At 33.4% G+C, this 18,393-nt stretch overlaps 1 protein-coding gene and 1 pseudogene across 1 annotated transcript; one reads left to right on the top strand and one right to left on the bottom strand.

The window, feature by feature from the left end:
- Nucleotides 1-1,984: 1,984 nt before the first annotated feature.
- LOC100818451 (probable transmembrane ascorbate ferrireductase 2) lies at nt 1,985-4,495 on the top strand (annotated as a pseudogene).
- Nucleotides 4,496-6,509: 2,014 nt separating this feature from the next.
- On the bottom strand, nt 6,510-11,155 carry LOC100818977 (translation initiation factor eIF-2B subunit delta). Its single transcript, XM_003543858.5, has 7 exons — nt 10,562-11,155; nt 10,050-10,202; nt 9,436-9,785; nt 7,942-8,686; nt 7,737-7,833; nt 7,599-7,653; nt 6,510-6,966 (listed from the first exon to the last, which is right to left on the bottom strand). Exons 1-7 carry the CDS (start codon nt 11,076-11,078, stop codon nt 6,904-6,906), a joined length of 1,980 nt encoding a protein of 659 aa, XP_003543906.1. The 5' UTR covers nt 11,079-11,155; the 3' UTR covers nt 6,510-6,903.
- Nucleotides 11,156-18,393: the final 7,238 nt, after the last annotated feature.

Raw genomic sequence — 18,393 nt, 5'->3', positions numbered from 1 at the left:
TTAAATTTGTAAAACATAATATAAAAAAATTATTTAACAGATGTTTTATAAATAATTTTTAATTTAATTATTTAACAAATAAATGCATGTTTTACTTTTTTATTTTATTTAATATTTTTTATATTATTTTATTTAATATTTTTTCTATATTTAATATCTTCAATACTTTTTAAATGATTTTATTTAGTATTTTTATAATTTTTTATTAATGTTAAGGATTATTATTTGTTTTGCAAATTAAAAAAAAATGTAAAAGATTTAAATTTAAATAAAAATATTAAAATGTACTACATGTTCGTTTAACAAATATATTAATAGTGGGATGATGTCCCATAATGAGTTCTTCTGGACATACATCGAGGTCTTTCATCTTGTTGCACTAAATTTATTGGTGAATGTTGTCTTTTTGTTCTACGACTTCTTTCTCCTCTTGTTCTAAGATGATCACGTATAATTGTTTGTTGTTGTTGAAGTAATGTCCTCGATACACTTTCTTTTATCTTTTAACATTGTGCTATTAGGTTGAAGATCCTACACATTTAGCATTTTTGTGTCATGGTGTTGAAGTGTCATCATGATTATGAATAGCATTCTTTCTTTTAGCTAGTGTTTGAATTGAAATGGAATGTTTAGCTGAATAATTAGTTCAGTCATTTCTTGACAATAGCTAAGGTAACTTTTCTATAATGTTGTTCCTCATATAGTCACAATAGCTAAGGTAACTTTTCTATTGGTGTCGAGGGTATGAGATTGTGAACAAAAATTGTTTGCATTTATATATAGATTTATTCCACCATTCTTTTGGTGTCTCAAATCTAGTCTATAAGAAACAATTAGCATATATGTGTTTGACTTTATATCCAAGAGAAATAGGGGTTATGCTGCCAGATTTTTTCCAAGTATGTGTCGCATGTAATTAGAACAGATTGTGTTATTATTATTTTAATACTAAATTGTTTGAGAAATTGTTGTTATTTTCTAAGGCATGTACCAAAACCGTATACACTTGATACAAATTACATTGTACAAAATATGTTCTATATTAATATTTGTCAATTTTTTCACAGCTAGCTTATGAATATCATTTTGACCTTGCATGATGATTATTTGCAAAACAAGTTAAGTTTGACAGTCTTGTTTTGTTTTACGGGAAAATAATCTGATTAGGTTTCCCTCTTCATTTTAACCTTATAATTGAGATTCTTGCAAGGTTTGTATATTGGCGCCCTTTTTTTGCTTTTCAAAGTCAAAATTAATTGTCTACATTTAGCACATGGCAAGATTAATGGGTTCCTGTCCCTTTGTTGTTACCTTATATTTCTTCCTTAGATTAAAAGTCCATGCAATTATGTGTGTAGACACACTGAAATCCAACCTATATGATCCTAGCTATTCCAAGCCGGTCTGGTAGTAGCTTAAGTGGATTCTCAACCTGGTGGAATCCATGATTGATTGTTGTACATGGCCTCTTAATTAAGTCGCCAAGGAATGAATTTTTCTAACAATTTATTAAAATCATATCAGATACTACATTCTTCAGAAGTTATAATGAATGTTTTGTTAATTTTCTTTTTCCTCCGAGTAAGATATTCACCCCAGAGACTTCTTGCACACAAATCACATTTGCAAGCCTTTTAAGGTATCATATTTTTCACTTTCTGTGAACAACAATCACCAAGTGGCCCTTCTTTCTGTGAACACAATCACAGAACAACATGCTTTATGTTTTATGTATGTATGAATTCTTAAGCACTTAATAGGGTGCATATACCATGTTTAGAAGTCTGATTGATGTTGGTTTAATTAACATTGGAACTAATAAGTTTTACTGAATTATGTGTTTGATCCTGAGATTTGGAATTTGTAGGTTTCTCTAATGAGAACATAGGGATATCTTATTTTTGATCCTATGGAAATTTAATTCTCGGTATGTTTGTTCTTCATGTTGTGAATCTACGAAGATATTGTACATATAAAGTTTATTATGGAGAATGTAAGTTTTTTTGCACAAATTGGACCTATGTCAATGATATGGACAATAATTAATGTTTCAAGGACATGTTGCATGTTGAATGTTTGCATGTGTTTGGTTGTAATTTGGTAAATTTTCAGAAGACTAGTGTAAAAATTTGGTAGTCATTTGAATTTCTAAGATGGTTTAAGTAAGAAATGTCTTAGAAAGTGTCCTTTCCAAGATGGTTCTTAGCTAAGACCGTCTTAGAAAAGATACTTTCTAAAACGGTTGTTAAAAGGAAACCGTCTTAGAATATCCATTTTTTAAGACGGTTGTTTGCTAACAACCGTTTTAAAAAATATCCTTTCATCTAGGAGTATTGTACACATATTGGTATCAGATATGGGCATGACACCAATACTTTGTTATTTTTGGAGTAATTGGGCTTCATATCGTTTAATTGTCAAGTTTCCAGTTTGTATGAAATTGTTCTAGGCTCATTAAGTTCAAATAAGATTTGATATTTGTCTTTCTCCATTTATGAATCCTGTCCTAATCCAAATCATCAATATTAATTGATATTCATAGTATGGTTTTTTCAACTTAGATGACAAAGCATGTCTGATAAGTTATCCCCTTTCACATCATATGTTTTTGTCTATAAAACATTCCTCTTCATTATAACACCTAAGCAAAATGGACTAAAACATTTATCTTATCGTTTGTTTTGATTACTTTTGGCACCTGAAGCCCTAGGACTAGTATAGCCTCCTCTAAGCCAAGAAGAAATGTCAAGGTTTTGGGGGTCTTTGTGACTGTAATTGCAGCCACATTAGCATTAGTTGCATTTGTTCGCAATTTTCTGCAATATAGGATTGATACAAAACTACAACCATGACCGCAATCGAAAACCTTGATTGTAAGAGACAACGAAGATGAGCTAACTAGTACCTACAAAATGCTCATAACAACTTTATATGAAAATATAATTTCCCAAGTCAAACCAACTTATTGTTTTGATTCAATACAATTTTTTTTCTATCCCTTGGATGAAGTTGTTAATAAGGATCCTATGGTGAGTATCTCTGAGAATTTGGTCTTTAACCAAGTCAAAGGGTGTTGTGAGATCTATGCAGCCACTTTCACCTAGTGGGATAAGGCTTTTGTTGTTTGATTATTTGTTAGTGCTTCCATGCTAGAACTAACTTCTTACATCATTTCATTATGGCAATGTGCAGGGATGCTTGCATAATAGACACTATCTGGAACTAAAAACTTCAAAAAAGCAATTCATCTTGCGTTACAGTTTGTTGCTCTCATTTTGAGCTTGATTGGTGTTTGGGCTGCTCGGATGTTTCACATTGACAAGGGCATTGACAATTTCTACTGCCTGCATTCATGGCTAGGCCTTGCATGCCTTTTCCTATTCATCATCCAGGTATTTTTATCATTGTACTGTAGCCACACTTGATTTTATTATAACTTGATCCAAACCCTATTTGGATAAACTTTTCTATATGTACTAATAGAGTAATATAAGAAAAGAAAGAAAAATAAAATAAGCTTCCCCCATAAGCTAAAATTAGGTTATACGCAAATTAAAATCTGCATTTTGGAGAAGCTAAATAATTTTTAGCTTATCCGAAAAGCTAATTTTAGTTTATTGAAGAATCTTAATTTATTATTGTTTCTTATTTTCTTCTTGTATTAGTAATTATAAAGAAGCTTATCCAAACAGGGTCTCCAGAACTTGGATTCCATCATTTCATGCATCTAATTGTTAGCTACAATGTTAATTAGCGAGGTGCTGGCTTTGCAACATTTTGGTACCCCAGAGGGTCAAGAAATAGTAGAGCTGCCTTATTGTCGTGGCATGTGTTCTTTGGTATCTATATCTATGCCTTGGCTATAGCCACAGTTGCTACTAGTATTCTAGAAAAAAGCTACATTATTTCAGGTCAACATCATATCACGCTATTACAATGAGGCAACCACCACTAATAAACACCAGAATAGGCTATATTAACTGTGCCTAGAGCACCTACTCGAGTAAAAGCTTCTACAATCGGTTGACCAAAATGAGGATCCCAAATTGCATGAGCTATAGGTCTTACATGTAAGGGATCCTATACCCATGCCTCAAAATTCCCTTGCCAAGCTACATGAGATAGATTCCCGGAAGTCCACAGAAAAATTATTGCTAATTGACCAAAATGAGAAGCAAAAATATTCTGATAAATATGTTTCTCACAGTAATATCATCATGACTTTCAAAGTTATGTGTCGTAGCAATACCAAACCAAATATGACTAGTGGGTTTTGAGCTAAGCCTTGACTAAACCTTGGAAATCTTAATGTTATAATGATTCTCAAATCCTCCTAACTATTATCCTACTGCAATAATTCTTGCTAAGAAAAATGTGCATGTTGTGGCAATTCCACCTAGAAGGTTTGCTGATAGTCATTTTAGGTGGTTTTGTGATTCTTGGAATTGTTACTCATGTTTATGGTAAAGCTGATGTCACAAGGGGAAACGAGTAACCATAATATGTACTTATCTATATGATTCGAAATTGAGGAGCATTAACATTTGTATCATCTTTAATACAAGGTTACATGGATATATGAACAAACTCATTAATCGTGTATACAGGTTTAATTTTCTGTTTTATTTATTTACTGTGTATTTTCCTTCTATTAATGAATATTCATGTGCCGTGCATACCAAATGGGTTAAAATTTGTTGGTTGGGCAGCATACATACGTGAGTTGTTATAAACTTTAGTATTTGTCTTAAATTGTTAAAGATAAAAAAAAAAATTGTGTCATACATATTAATTGTCCAAATTGAGCCAACATTGAACGATGAGATGAGTCTATAATGTTATAAGATGGGTTCCTGGATAGATAAATGGCTTAATTATTAATTGGTCTCTTAATTATTTTAAATAGTTCAATTTAATTTTAAAGTTTTTCAAAATGAATCAATTTAATTTCCAAAGTTTTTAAGAATTTAAGGACTAAATTGAACATTTAAAATAATTTGACAATTAAATTGATTTATTTTTAAAAATTAGATCAAATTGAACATTTCAGAAATTTGAAAATTAAATTAAATCTTTTAAAAACTTAAAGATCAAATTAAACTAAATAAAATAATTTAAGAATCAAAATGATAATCAAAGTCTAGATAAATGTGATCATGGAAGCGTTTGGTTAATATGGATAAAAAAACAAATAAATAAATAATGGCAATTTTTTTGTATGATTAAGAAAAAAGGTACAATTGACTTTAAAAAATCAAATTTCTATTTTTATTTTTAATTTAATTTCTCCTTACATTTTTTTCCATTAAAACAAACGTCTAGAGTGTGGCGGAAAATCACTTCCCAAACTGCTTGTCCAGTGAATATTTAGGATCAAAGAAATTGCAAGCTGCTAACTGATTTATTTTTTCTTTTACATCTTATTTTTACTTTTTCTCGCTCAAGTCAATGACTCTGATTTTTTTTTAAACCGTACTTATGCACGGATCCCGCTAGTTATGTATAAATTACCTATTCTTTTAATAATATTACAAGTTTAAAACTTATGAGAACATGTCATATCATTACAGCGACTATATTTTTGAGGTCATGAAATAAGAGTTGTTTGGGGACACGGTATGAAAGTAGGACAGAATCTGCATGATTTGCAATTTAAAATAGAATTGTACGTGGTGACATCTAATGGTTGACACTCTTTAAACTCTGACTTTGTTTTAATATTATATCAATTTTCACATTTTTTTCAATAAAAGATACATTATAATGAAACAGTGAAAATTAATTTGAGCATATATTTTTAATTATATTTAATAATTCAAAAATTATTTTTCCCCACTTAATAAGTGGATACTCACCAAAATGAGGAAAAAAAAGATAGGTCCAAAGTCTTCTATAGATTTTTATTAGGGAAAAACAAACACTTCCAAAGATGAAATCGTCTGCACTCATTTTAGATTGCATGCAATCGTGATTCATGATGAAATGTTCATGTAAATAATTAAGTCATTATTTTTCTGAATTAAGCCATATTTTTGTTCACATTACATTTTCATTGTCATTTTTTTCCTTGACAACGGGGAGGGTTAGAGAATAAGGTAGTGGTGAAATAAAGGTCATGCAATTGAATGAGTTAATAACATAATTAAGCAAAATATATTATTTTTATGAAATTATTTTAATCTGATGTCATTTTTATTTAATGACTAATATTAACACCTTTGGAGGCAAATCTAAAGTTTCATCACAAAACGTACAAAAAAAATATTTATTTTCAGAGCCACAAACTTACATCTGGTGTGGTGGTTCAATTTATGTCCACTGATCTGTTAGCTTCATCCAGAATTAAGAAACAAATTATTGGTTGAAAGTATACCTTAATTGCAAGATTGCATCCTTCGCAAGCAAAAGAAAGGATGAAATGGCAACAAAGCATCAAAGTATACCGTGTCCAATGTTTTCAAGCAACCATTTTCCTTGTTAACAAGTAGAGCAATCACACGCAACACAAATTTTCAGTGACAATACAACTTCAATCTATGTGACGATGGTTTTCGTAATTACAGTACAGTAAGCAGAGATGGGGCTAACTGCTAACTAACCACAACTAAAAACTTGCTAAACCAAAATTGTGACCGAATGATTATCCAAAAATTGAATAATAGTCTAAAATGAACCGTTACAGACGATGAAAATGCATGGCTAAATCTTCCTGGAGAGGCGAAAAATGGCACTCTTCACTAGGACAGGTGAATACAGAAATGTCCAAAAATTTCAGAACAGGAAGGCTCATTACATTATTCTTCCAAGGTGGGAAAATAATACAGAAACAAGCAGGCCATTTGGCTGCTAAATAGGGATTTTGCATGCCCACAAAATTGAGATGGTACACATTTGCCTAATTTATTATATCCAGACCTGTTCTCTCCCATATTCTCTTACAATTACAGGCACACTTGTGGGGGGAACCTGACAAAGTAAAAATGTCAAACTAGTTTAGAGGATGGTTGTTTACTTCTATTCTTCTAATGTCCATCTTCCTTCTTTTCAATAGTTTGTTTTTGCTTATAATTTAATGAAAGAGGAAAATCATAAAAAAAAAGTACTTTGCATTAGTCATGAACCAATAATCCCAAAAGCTTACCCAGTTAAGTTAACAAACAGAAATGGTTTTATATTATATTATATCTCTTACACACTCCCTCGGACGAGCCTTCTGGGCTTAATGCATGGATAATGCACAAACCCATTTACCCGTTCAATATTCAACTTTTTATTATTATAGTAGGACGGACTCTAGATCACTTAGTCATTGAGGCTTTGACATAATGTCGTGAGCCAAAAATCCCAAAAACTTAGAGCTTTTAGGTAAACACATGAATGGTTTTTATATTATATTATTCTTAGGAAACTCTAAGTGTAACTGGTATTTTATCCTCACTCACAATAATTCTCCTAAAAATAGTGAGACAAAATGTAAATTCAGTACATCTACCCAAAGACTAGTTCGGCACAACACAAACTAAATAAAATTCTGATGGGGCATTTTAGGCGTTTTAGCAGCAAAGATAAAAAATCCTCTATAAAATTTCAGTACTTACCATGCCATAATCTGTGACAATCATTGAAACATAATCTGAAGGTGTTGCATCATAACTGCCATCAAATTAAAGAGAAGTCCAATGTTAGAGTGAGGAAATGATAATTCGGTGTGGTGTCCTATCAATACGAATGCTTACACCAGATTTAAAAGTTGCAGATTTTCAATATTGGCCCAGCCATCCAAGTGTTTGACATCCTCTCTACCCAGTACATTTGAAATGACATCTGGATTGCCTGTAAGAACATCATAGAAACATCAGCCTTCTTAGAAACACAAAGCAAAAATCTAACCGTGAAGTGTAAATAGAATCCTCATCTTATACGACTGTTAAATATACATACCAAGTTCATTTGAGCATATTGAATCCAACTGTACCCGTTCATGAAATTTATAGGCCTCACAACATACTATGACAGGTACACGGAATGCATGAGCAACCATTGCAACACATGCAGTCCCCACTCTTGAATATACTGTTCCATTAGACAAAACTGCTGATGCACCCAGAAAAACTCGAGTAACTTCGTGCATTATGTAGGAAACAGCATTTATATGAGTGTATGTACAGCTAAGACCGTTCTCCACAAGCCGGCGAAGTAAAAGTTGCCCTCTAAGCTTCGGACGAGAGTCAACTACCACAACACGAAACTGTCTTCCCAACTCATGTGCATGCAATAGTATCATTTCAACAGCAGATGAAGACCCAAAAGTTAGAAGAACATCACCATCTCTTATTTTGGTGACAGCATGCTTCACTATCACCTTGTTGGCAAGTATAATCTTTTCACTTATAAAACACTCAATATCTGACTCGAGAGAAGCTTTTGCTTCTGATTCAGACAAGGTCAAAGGTAGCTTGGCTATCCGACTTTTGAGAAATCTAATTGCATTTCCCATGCTGATTGACAGAGGTCGACACTCAATAAGAAATGATACATAACTACCAATTTTTGCTGTCAAGTCTCTCACAAGAGTCTTCTCAGGTGGAACCTTGTAGTCTTTGATGGCCTCTTGAAATGCTTGAAGCATTGCAATGCAACGAGCATTGCCACCAGATATATCTCCAGTTAGATACTGCAAGCCCACCTGAAACACCATAAAACAAGATCATTAAGATTTGGGAAAAAATATTTCAAAAGGTCTAGGTCACAAAACATATTGACCTGACCCAGGTCCTAATCACTGATATTCATTAAAACACCATAAATTTTAATTCTGAATTGACTCACAACGGGGTATCCTTTCTTCAAATGTAGATGGCTAAATGCACACTTTACTTTCATTTGGATGCCATTCAGCATGACTTCCTATGTTGCAGATAGTATCACAGGCAAGAAGATGCAGTGCAATATAACAGTCAACGAAATTGATAATTGCATCAAGCAATTTGCACAGATTCTTTTCACTCAAAAAATTTAGAAAATCTGAGCTATACAAACTATACTGTTGCACAAATCAAGTAGTACTTAGTCTTTCTGTTGGTATTGACACCTAAGGAATGAAAATAGCACTACATTGTGCATAACATCTGAAATATAATCCATGAGGCCAAGATTGAGCCTCTTTCATTGAGTAAAAGATTTAAATCTGATCATATCAATGAACAATATGATGTCACCTATTGAAAAGAGTCTTTAGAGTTATCACTGCAAGTGAAATACCTTGATGCATGCTATTTTGAGAAGGGCTCACAGTGCTGTTTGGCATTGCAATGCTCAGTGCAACACATACTACATTAAATATATTACTAAAACCCAAAAATAACTGTAGTATACAAATCAAGCAACATATATATAGAATTGTAACAAGATGAAATAACAGAAAAATATAATTACCTTATAAACAAGAGGGTGCACTGGAGAAAGATGGAAAAACTTTGCCTCAAGATCTGGAAGCTGACTCCCACGTTCATATTGTGGTAAATGCCTGAACAACTCAACTCTGTTCCTAGCTTCAGTTTGTTTCACCACTGCACGACGTTTAGCTTTCTCCACTCGGCTCTTGTCGTCATACTGCAAGCGTGGTTGAGGAGCATCTTTCTTTCTATCCTTTTCTGGTGGAATCTCACCTCCCTTCTTTTCAGAGGCTGCAATTGCTGCATTATCAACTTTCTGTGCAGGCTTTACAGCTTTAGCTGGTTTTGGATTCGTTGAAGCCGCAGTTCCAGATGCCTTACTTCCTTCACCTAGTGACACGTTTTTATTAAATGTAACTGATTAGCATTAGCATTTTGAGTAGAGCAGAAAAGTGACCCATGATAGAACACCATAAATTCCCACTTTTAGGCATGTTAAGATCATTATAAAACAAAGTATTAGAGTCCATGAACATTTAACAGTCATTCTGACAAAGAATTAGGTATAAATGGGCATAAAGGAACAAAATGGGCATATAAGAACTTTTAATCAGACAGCTTAAATGCAGAGTCACAGGACAAACAACTACACACCTTTTTCAGCAGCCTTTGCAGCCCGTTGAGCTTCTTGGAGTGCACGTCTTTCAGCTTTTGAGGTTTTCGGTTTTGGCTTCTGCTGCTTTGAACTATTAGGTTGGTCCTTCACTTCCACTGCTGACCCTCCTGTTTTGTTTCCTTTTTCTTTTTCTAATGGGGATTAAGGAAGAAGATTAAAAAGAAAAGGGTAACAAAATCAAACCAAAAGGAAAATAAAAACCAGACCATAAAAGACAATACAAGTTGATAGGAAGCACATCAAGCCAATTCAAAACTTTTAATCATACATTCAAATTTGCAAAAACCAATTTTACGAAATCTATTGCATTCAAAATCAAAATTTTGCAAATGTTCACCCAAGCACTCCCTAAATCTTTTAGACCACAGTTCCCACTTTCACACTTAATAAACTCGATAAAAATCAAATTCAACGCATATTCTCCACCATTTCCCGTCCAAAAAAAACCACTTCAAATTCAAACCTAGCTAGCCATTGATAAGAACCTTACCAGGAATCCCGAGCGAATCATTCACCACGGAAACCGTAGTCAACTCGCTCGCCGGCACAAGGCTCGCCGCCTTCATCGCGGTCAAGTCGAATCCTCCGCGGGGAAACGACGACGCCGCCAACTTTCCGCCGGCGCCGTTCCCCTTGAAGTACCCACCGTCGCTGGCGCCGCCGGTGGCAATCCTGCTGGAGTACGAAGAAGACGGCATCGCGGGAGAGAGTGGGGCGGGGAAGAAGTCCGCGGAGTCGAAGGAGTTTCCGCTTCCGGCAGCGGCGACGGCGGAGGCGGAGGAGAGGGGAGAGGCGGCAGGGCGGGGGTCGTGGAGGAGGAGGTTGTCGGAGAGGTGGCGCGGGGGCGGGATCATGACGGGGGAGAGGGAGTTGGAGATTGGGGGAGAGGAGTGGGTCGGGTCGAGAGGACCCGACTGGGAGCTCTCGGGCGGGGCGAAGAACCCCACTTGCCGGATCTTCGGGACGGGGTCGATCACGGCGCGTGGGGCACGGCGAGAGGGATCCATGATGACCGAAGAAGGGAACAAACAAGAAGAATAAGAAGAATAGGGTTTATGTGTGTGTGACAGTGAGTGTGTTTGTTGTTTGGATGGAAGGAAAAAATTAGGAGATTTTTTTTTTTTTTTAAGAAAATTAGATGGTAGAATTGAAAGGGAAGGTTTGCATTTGAAATAATTAAGAATGTTATTAAAGGATAGATAGATTTATTGAAAGGATAATTTAAGTTGTTCTTTCATAAACTAGTTTTAATAAAATTATACTTTAAAATTTATGATGTAGATTTTGATGGAAAATGAAAATGTTGTTCCAGTGATCTAACCCAAAAAAATTATCTTGTGTTACAATCAATTTATTTATGATGTTTTTTGTTATAATTATTATTAACATGTAAGATTATTAAGTTTTATAATACTTAGTATTTTTTTTGCATAAGAATAATTAGTATTTTATTCTATAAATTATTTTAGGCATAATAAATGTTAGTGTTGTAAAAAAAATTATCCGTGAGAATAAAAAATAAGTATAAAGTGAAATATTAAAATGGAGTTAAAGATTGTGTTAATCAAACATAATTTTTCACAAATAAAAACTTTTATCGTCGGTTCAAGAAAACAGATACAATATTATTGTCCACTTATTAGAAAAATAAGTTTTTATGAAAAATAAGGTTTGATCATCTAATAATTGTGTCAAGATATAAAAAGAATACTTAATAAAATTATTAAGAGAGATGTAGAAATATTTGATTTATATTAGTTCATTCAAATAGAGTTACATCTGGTCGTTCTTTTCCTTTACACATTCTACTAATGATTACAAATAAATATTTTATTTTGTCACTCCTAACTATACAAATATTTTCTTTGTCACTCCTGACACATCCTTAGATTCTCCCTAAATCTAAGACTACCCGAGTATTGTTTACTAAGTCACTCTTATTTTCAGAAACAAAAATTTGAATGAATACAATGATCCCACAACACTCAAGGTGAATAAACAGTTAAACTCAAATACAAATAAATTTGTTTGGCAAAGGATAAAGAAGTTTAAGTGTTGAGTATATCGTCCACTAAATTTGGAGAATTTTGTTTTAGAGAACTTATACTTGTTTTTTCACTTGATTATATTTTTCAACTCTTGTTTCTAGAGCAAGAGATGCCTTTTATAGACTTTAGTAAAGTATCCACCACAAGATCAATGTTGAACCTTGATATGACCATTGTCTCACAGCTGAAGGCGAAAACACATGACATGCTCTGAATGACAAGGGTAAGAGCAAAGGTACAAATAGTTGCATGTGTTCATCTTTTGTGACAAAATCGACCTTTGAGGAATATTCAACAAATAAAGAGAGGTAAAACTAAAATTTGAAAATTGAGATTGTCTTTGTGGCTAACATAGTCCTTTTTTACCTTGTTGGACACTTGTGAGGATATAAGATAAGTGTATAAGTGATTTTAAGTCCAGTGGACGTAAGTAAGAACAACTTAATGTGTTTTCCAATAAATGGATGCGGTTGATATAACAACACGTTGGACACTTAATATATCTTAACAAAATTGTTTTCCACTTAAGAGTAGACATATACTTACTAGAGTTGTAGATGTTTATATAATAATAAGTAAGCGCTTTTAGGAAGTAGGTCCTATGCATTTAACAATAACTCATTTGTTTATCAACAATTTATACTTTTGTAAACATAAAAAATCCAAGATATGATAAGTTGTAAAGTGGTTAGTGGATCGTCTAAACCTAACATAAAGGAGTTTACAACAATTAGCATGCCCTACTCAACCAACTAGATCTCCTTAGTAATATTGTAGATTGAAAAAAAAATTAGTAAAGAAGACTATATCATATTTCGCACTTTTCATATAATAACAAAAATAATATGTATTTACTTAATATAATTAAAATTTAACTATTTTTTAATATATATATATATATATATATATATATATATAGAGAGAGAGAGAGAGAGAGAGAGAGAGAGAGAGATTATAGACTAAATTATAAGTTTGGTACTTCTAGTTGAAAAAGATGATGAAACTCAAACCAAAAGAGAGGTGAATTGGTTTTGAAATCAAGCCTAAGAGACACTTATCCTTAACCCAAACTAGAAAACCTTATTCTAGCATGCTTTCAGAAACTTGTGCAAGAACATGCTTGATTGAATGGATCTTTCCTTGACCTCACAAAGATGTTAGCAACTCACTTTAACCATGAATGCTTTAGAAACGAAGACTAGAGTGAGTGAGTTGCAAAAGCTCATTCTAAAACACTTATTCAAATCATGTCAAAGTGAAAACACAAGGTGACTATTTATAAAAAACAATTATAACTGCTTGTAATCGATTAGATTGCCAAGGTAATCGATTATCTCGAAGAAGTAATCAATTAGATTCCCATTTTAATCGATTAAAGTGTTCTTCCCAAAATCTAGAAAGCTTTCAAGAATAATATAATCAATTAGATTCTTGATTTAATTGATTAAAGTGTTCTTGATCACTCCTTGGAATACTTTCAAGAACATAGTAATCGATTACGATCACCTGATAATGGATTAAAATAGAGACTCATGAAAACACATGGTCTCAACTAAACTATGTAATCGATTACGGATAATTGGTAATCAATTAAACTAGAACAAGGATCTCTCTTCAAGCTTCTCAAAAGACTTGCATAATCGATTAGAGATAGTCTGATAATCGATTAAAACATAGTTTTTTCGCTGAAGAAGTTTCTAACTTTAGAAACAATCTTTCTATCTCTACATGATGATGCATGATGTACATATAAATAGATTAAGACTAAGATGCAACAATTAATACAAATGTCACTCAAGGAGTTGGACATGTAAAAAGACAAAACTCTTTAAACTTCAAAGCTTAGTCTTCATGTTGCTCCCCCTTATCTCTAACACTAGTTTCTCAAATTCATGATTTTGGTTCTTCTTGTTTTTAATCATAACATTTGATCTCCTTAATTTTAAAAATTGGTGATTTTGGTTCATTTATTAGATTATTAATTGATAATTGTAATTAGTAGAAATATTAAGTTAATTATAAATTAATTAAAAATTATTATTCATTAAAAAAACTTTAATAAAAAATTATGAATCCTAATTTTCCTCAACCTTTCTTCCCCAACCAAATCAACAAAAAATCATAAGCAACAATACAATTACAAAATACAATCAAAAGCAAAATATAATTAGAAACCTAATAATTTCAACAACACATTCAATACTAGGTTCAAACCAAAAAAATCTAAAACAAAATGTTGAAAAAAAAAAGAAAAACAAAACAGAGATTTGGAGCCTTGAACACGGTGTGGAAGTAGTGATGTCAATGGCTCCTAAAAGTTTGGGCGTGCAACGATGGACAAATTTGGTGAGAGGTCACGACGATTTTGCATGGTGGCTGCAATCTGGGAATCAACCTCAGATCCAACAATGTATTTTGTTATTAAAAAACACCTTTAAGAATTCTCAATCAAATGCCTAAACATCATAATCATTGACCCCCCCTCCCCTGCAAATTGATGGATCGCCTCCACAATCAGGTTTCCATGCCAGAGAGAGTGACCCACTTGCAAATTTACCTTGAAAAAGTCATTGTTGGGGTTCCTAGGAAAATGGTGATGAACAAATCCAAAGTCTTCGATTTGGAAAAATTCAAACAATTGGGTTTGCAATTCACGATGCTTGTGAAATCATACAACACTAGCTCTCACGAGCTATGTTTGGTCTTCGACCTCGAAAGGCCTAATGTGTTGAATGTTCCCATGCTGTTGTGAGAGTTTTTGAATTATGGTGGGGTCATGCTGCATCGTCGACATCCACTCCATCTTCCAACACTCCAATGCCTCGAGAACATCATAGACACTAATAACATGGTACAAAATGCAAAGGTAAGTTTATTGTAAAAGATTAGCGAATATCATATGACAAAGATTAGAAAGAAAACAATAACAGATAATCACAATCATTCTCAATAATCTATTAGTTCAACATACACTTAACAAATTAGTCATCAACTTTTCAACAATTCAAATCAATTATGTTCAGAATGATGTATGCACCTGACTCAACTCTAAAATGCAATGTGATACCATTCGAAAGAAAATAGCCTAAGCATGTCCTCATGACACTTTCACTTAGGAGAACTTAAGAACAATTGTCAAGGTCACCCATTCGTGCACAAGCCACTCCCCCTCCCCCATGTTGATCATCATGAGTCTCAAGGAAGTTCCAAACCGAGTGAAATACTCCCAAGTACCAGGATTTTTCCTCATGAAGAACCATAGGTACTTATTGATAAGTTTATACTATTTCCACACAATTATGTAGTATGAAACATTGGCTCCAACAAATACACTAACCTTGGATAGTTAAAAATTATAAACAATCTTCTTCCCTCTCTAGGGATATTTAGACAAGGTCACTACACTCCAATGTACATACACAACATACATTCATCTCAATGGCATCATCAACATCAACATCATCCCATCTCAATGTCATCAGCATCACAAGTAATCACATTCCACATATATACATATAAACTCATGCTTGGGATTCACATTCCCCAGGTCTTCAAACAACATAAATCACATATAATAATAATTTATAATATAATGAGATTGATATTTTAGGAAAAATTCTAAATTAAAGAGAAGAACTATAGTATACAAGCAAACTTTTAAGCCAATTTAAAATTTAATAAAATAAGTAATAAAGAGGACATATATAAAATTTTGGACAGAGTCTCCTCTGTAATTAAGAATTTTCATAAAAATTTCAATCAATACAACAACAACATCATTCACAATTATATTCATCAATAACAAATATATCACATCCCATCAGTTTAAAACATAGTTTTTCCTTGAAAATCAACATACAACCCCATAATTGGGTCACCAAACCCCAATTATGGCATCAAAAGCTATAAATTGGCCATAAACTCCCATCATCTATCTATATCTTCCTGTTAACTCCTCGTGGAGTTATTTTGAGATCTCTTAGGTTCACGTCCGTTGGTCCAAACACAGAGCTCTATTTACCAAATCAAAGAAAATTTAGTATAGATTTTAAAGACAGGGTCAATTTTAATATTCAAGTTCAAAAAACCATTCAATTTTAAAAGGGCTAAAATGGTGTTTTTTTTTGGGGTGGGGGAGGGGGGGGTCCACATCAAATAAACATTATTTTGAAATTCCGATCACACCAATGTGATCGAGGTTCAACAAATGTCACAAAAATGAAATCAATTTTATAAAAATGCAAATTTTATGTCTCATTTTTAAGGGGTTTTCAAAGGAAACATAAAAAATCCAATAATGGTAACCAAATCACAAGAGATACAAGGATAGACTCAACCTAACTAGGAGAAAGCATAGTAATTGTGGTTACCTCGAAGAAACTGCGAAGGGAGGGTCGAGGGCTCTGTTCTCTACCGAATCTCTGAGTTGGGTTTTGAAGGTTTCACTTCAACCAAAGGGTTCCACTCTGTGCGGTGGTTTGGTGGCAAGCAGTGACGGTTGGTGGCCATGGGTGGAAGAGAAGGTGGGTTTAGGGTTTGGGTGAGGGTTTAGGGATAAGAGGGGTAGAAAATCACATTTTTCTCAGTGTTGGGCGTATTTATAACCTACAAGACTCACTTAGCGAGCTAGTGTCACTAAGCAAAATTTAACTTAAACTCGCAGAAGGTTGTTGCTAAGTGAGACATTCACACTAAGCACAATTTCTCCTCTATTTCGAATTGCACTTAGCAAGCTAGTGTCACTAAGCAAATTATTTCATCTGGATGAAATTGCGCTTAGCGAGCTGGTGTTGCTAAGCGAGTCGTTTAGGAAATCTTCAAGGTGCTCCAATTCAGTTACATGTGGCTTCCTCCTTCCTTGCCTTTGATGAGTAGTCCATCCTTGATTCTCTTGGCCATCTCTTCTTGTAGAAGCTTGGCTTTGGACCTTGTCATTGGACCCTTCAACTCATGAAATGCTTCTAGGTCCTTACGCTTTTTGGATAGCCCTCTATCACTAACATCCACACCAAGCAGTTGCACAAGAATAATTCACACAACACTTCAACTTAATCCAAATTAATCAAGTAATTAAATAATACAAGAAATACATCAAACACATATTTTCATTTATCTAAATTTCAGGGCGTTACGCAACTGACACCACTAGCTAAGCTAACACATAAAAAATTGTATCCTAAGTGGGTTGATAAGGTGAAGCTTTTTCCAATGGGTTTACAACCTTCTCTAATGAAGATGGAAAATATACACTGGAACATATAAGTTGATTCACTTTTCAATGTGGAGAGGGAAACCAAAATGAGTACCATAGGCTTCAGTTGTTCCTCGTTGTCTTTAAAAGACATTGCTTTCAAGATGACCTTAATAAACTCATGTTTATGTGCAAGGAAGTATACCATATATATCTCGAATAGTCATCCATGTGCAATAGTTGTAATAGTCTAGAAGTGGAAACATCATTTTTAAAATTAAAAGAGGTTTTGATTTGTTTCCTTGTTGACATGCTTCACAGAGAAAATGAGTTTTCTAACAAATCTTAGGTAATACTTTTAGTAAATACTTTTTAGATGGTTTTGAAATGTATTTCAAATTGACATGCCTAAGTTTTTTAATGCCAAAATCATCTCTCATCTTCTTTGGACAACAAACACATTACTTTCTATTTACTAAGGCCTATCAGATCAATCTCACATTGATTGTTATGTCGTTTGACAATAAAGGACGTTCATCTTCTGTCTTAACTGTACACTGATCTTTGTTGAATGATATAATATAATCGCTGTCGCAAAATTGACTTATGCCCAAAAGATTATATTTCAAACCTTTAACATATAAGATGTTGTCTATGAAGGCTGGAGGCCTTGGCTCCCCATTTGGGGTCCTATTATCTCATTTGTGTCCATCTCGAATGTATGGTAACAATTATTAATAATGCCTAAGGATACCCTCTAACCATTAATTATAAAGACCATGCCACAAAAAAGGTTTTCATATACATTTATTTCTAAGGTATGAAAATTGGGAATGTTACATATTTAATCCAAAACCTTAAGGTTTTTGTGTGTCCTTCTCACTTATATATGTTGTTCAACTTATGCATTCCTATCACTACTACAAAAAGATGAATTTACATCATTGGATCTAAATCCATTGTTAAATAACTTATGTAGAAAAAAATGCGGCTTAAAATAAATGAAGTTGAAATGGCGAGTGCGGGGAAGCACGAGACACCGTGAGGTGGAGGGAATCATCGAAATCAAAGGTAGAATGTCGT

The sequence above is a fragment of the Glycine max genome, chromosome 13 (assembly GCF_000004515.6).
Source record: "Glycine max cultivar Williams 82 chromosome 13, Glycine_max_v4.0, whole genome shotgun sequence".
NCBI classification, from domain to species: domain Eukaryota; kingdom Viridiplantae; phylum Streptophyta; class Magnoliopsida; order Fabales; family Fabaceae; genus Glycine; species Glycine max.
Note: the sequence above shows the minus strand (reverse complement) of the source record. Positions and strands in the feature narration are given on the sequence as shown.

Bases quoted from the DNA above. Each gene is read 5' to 3' on its own strand.
- LOC100818977 (XM_003543858.5), bottom strand. From the start codon at position 11,078: ATGGATCCCTCTCGCCGTGCCCCACGCGCCGTGATCGACCCCGTCCCG. The intron at 8,687-9,435 runs GTAATTATATTT...ATGGTGTTTCAG, and splicing joins TGCACCCTCTTGTTTATAAG to GTGGGCTTGCAGTATCTAAC. The intron at 7,654-7,736 runs GTAAGCATTCGT...ATTTGATGGCAG, and splicing joins CTGCAACTTTTAAATCTGGT to TTATGATGCAACACCTTCAG.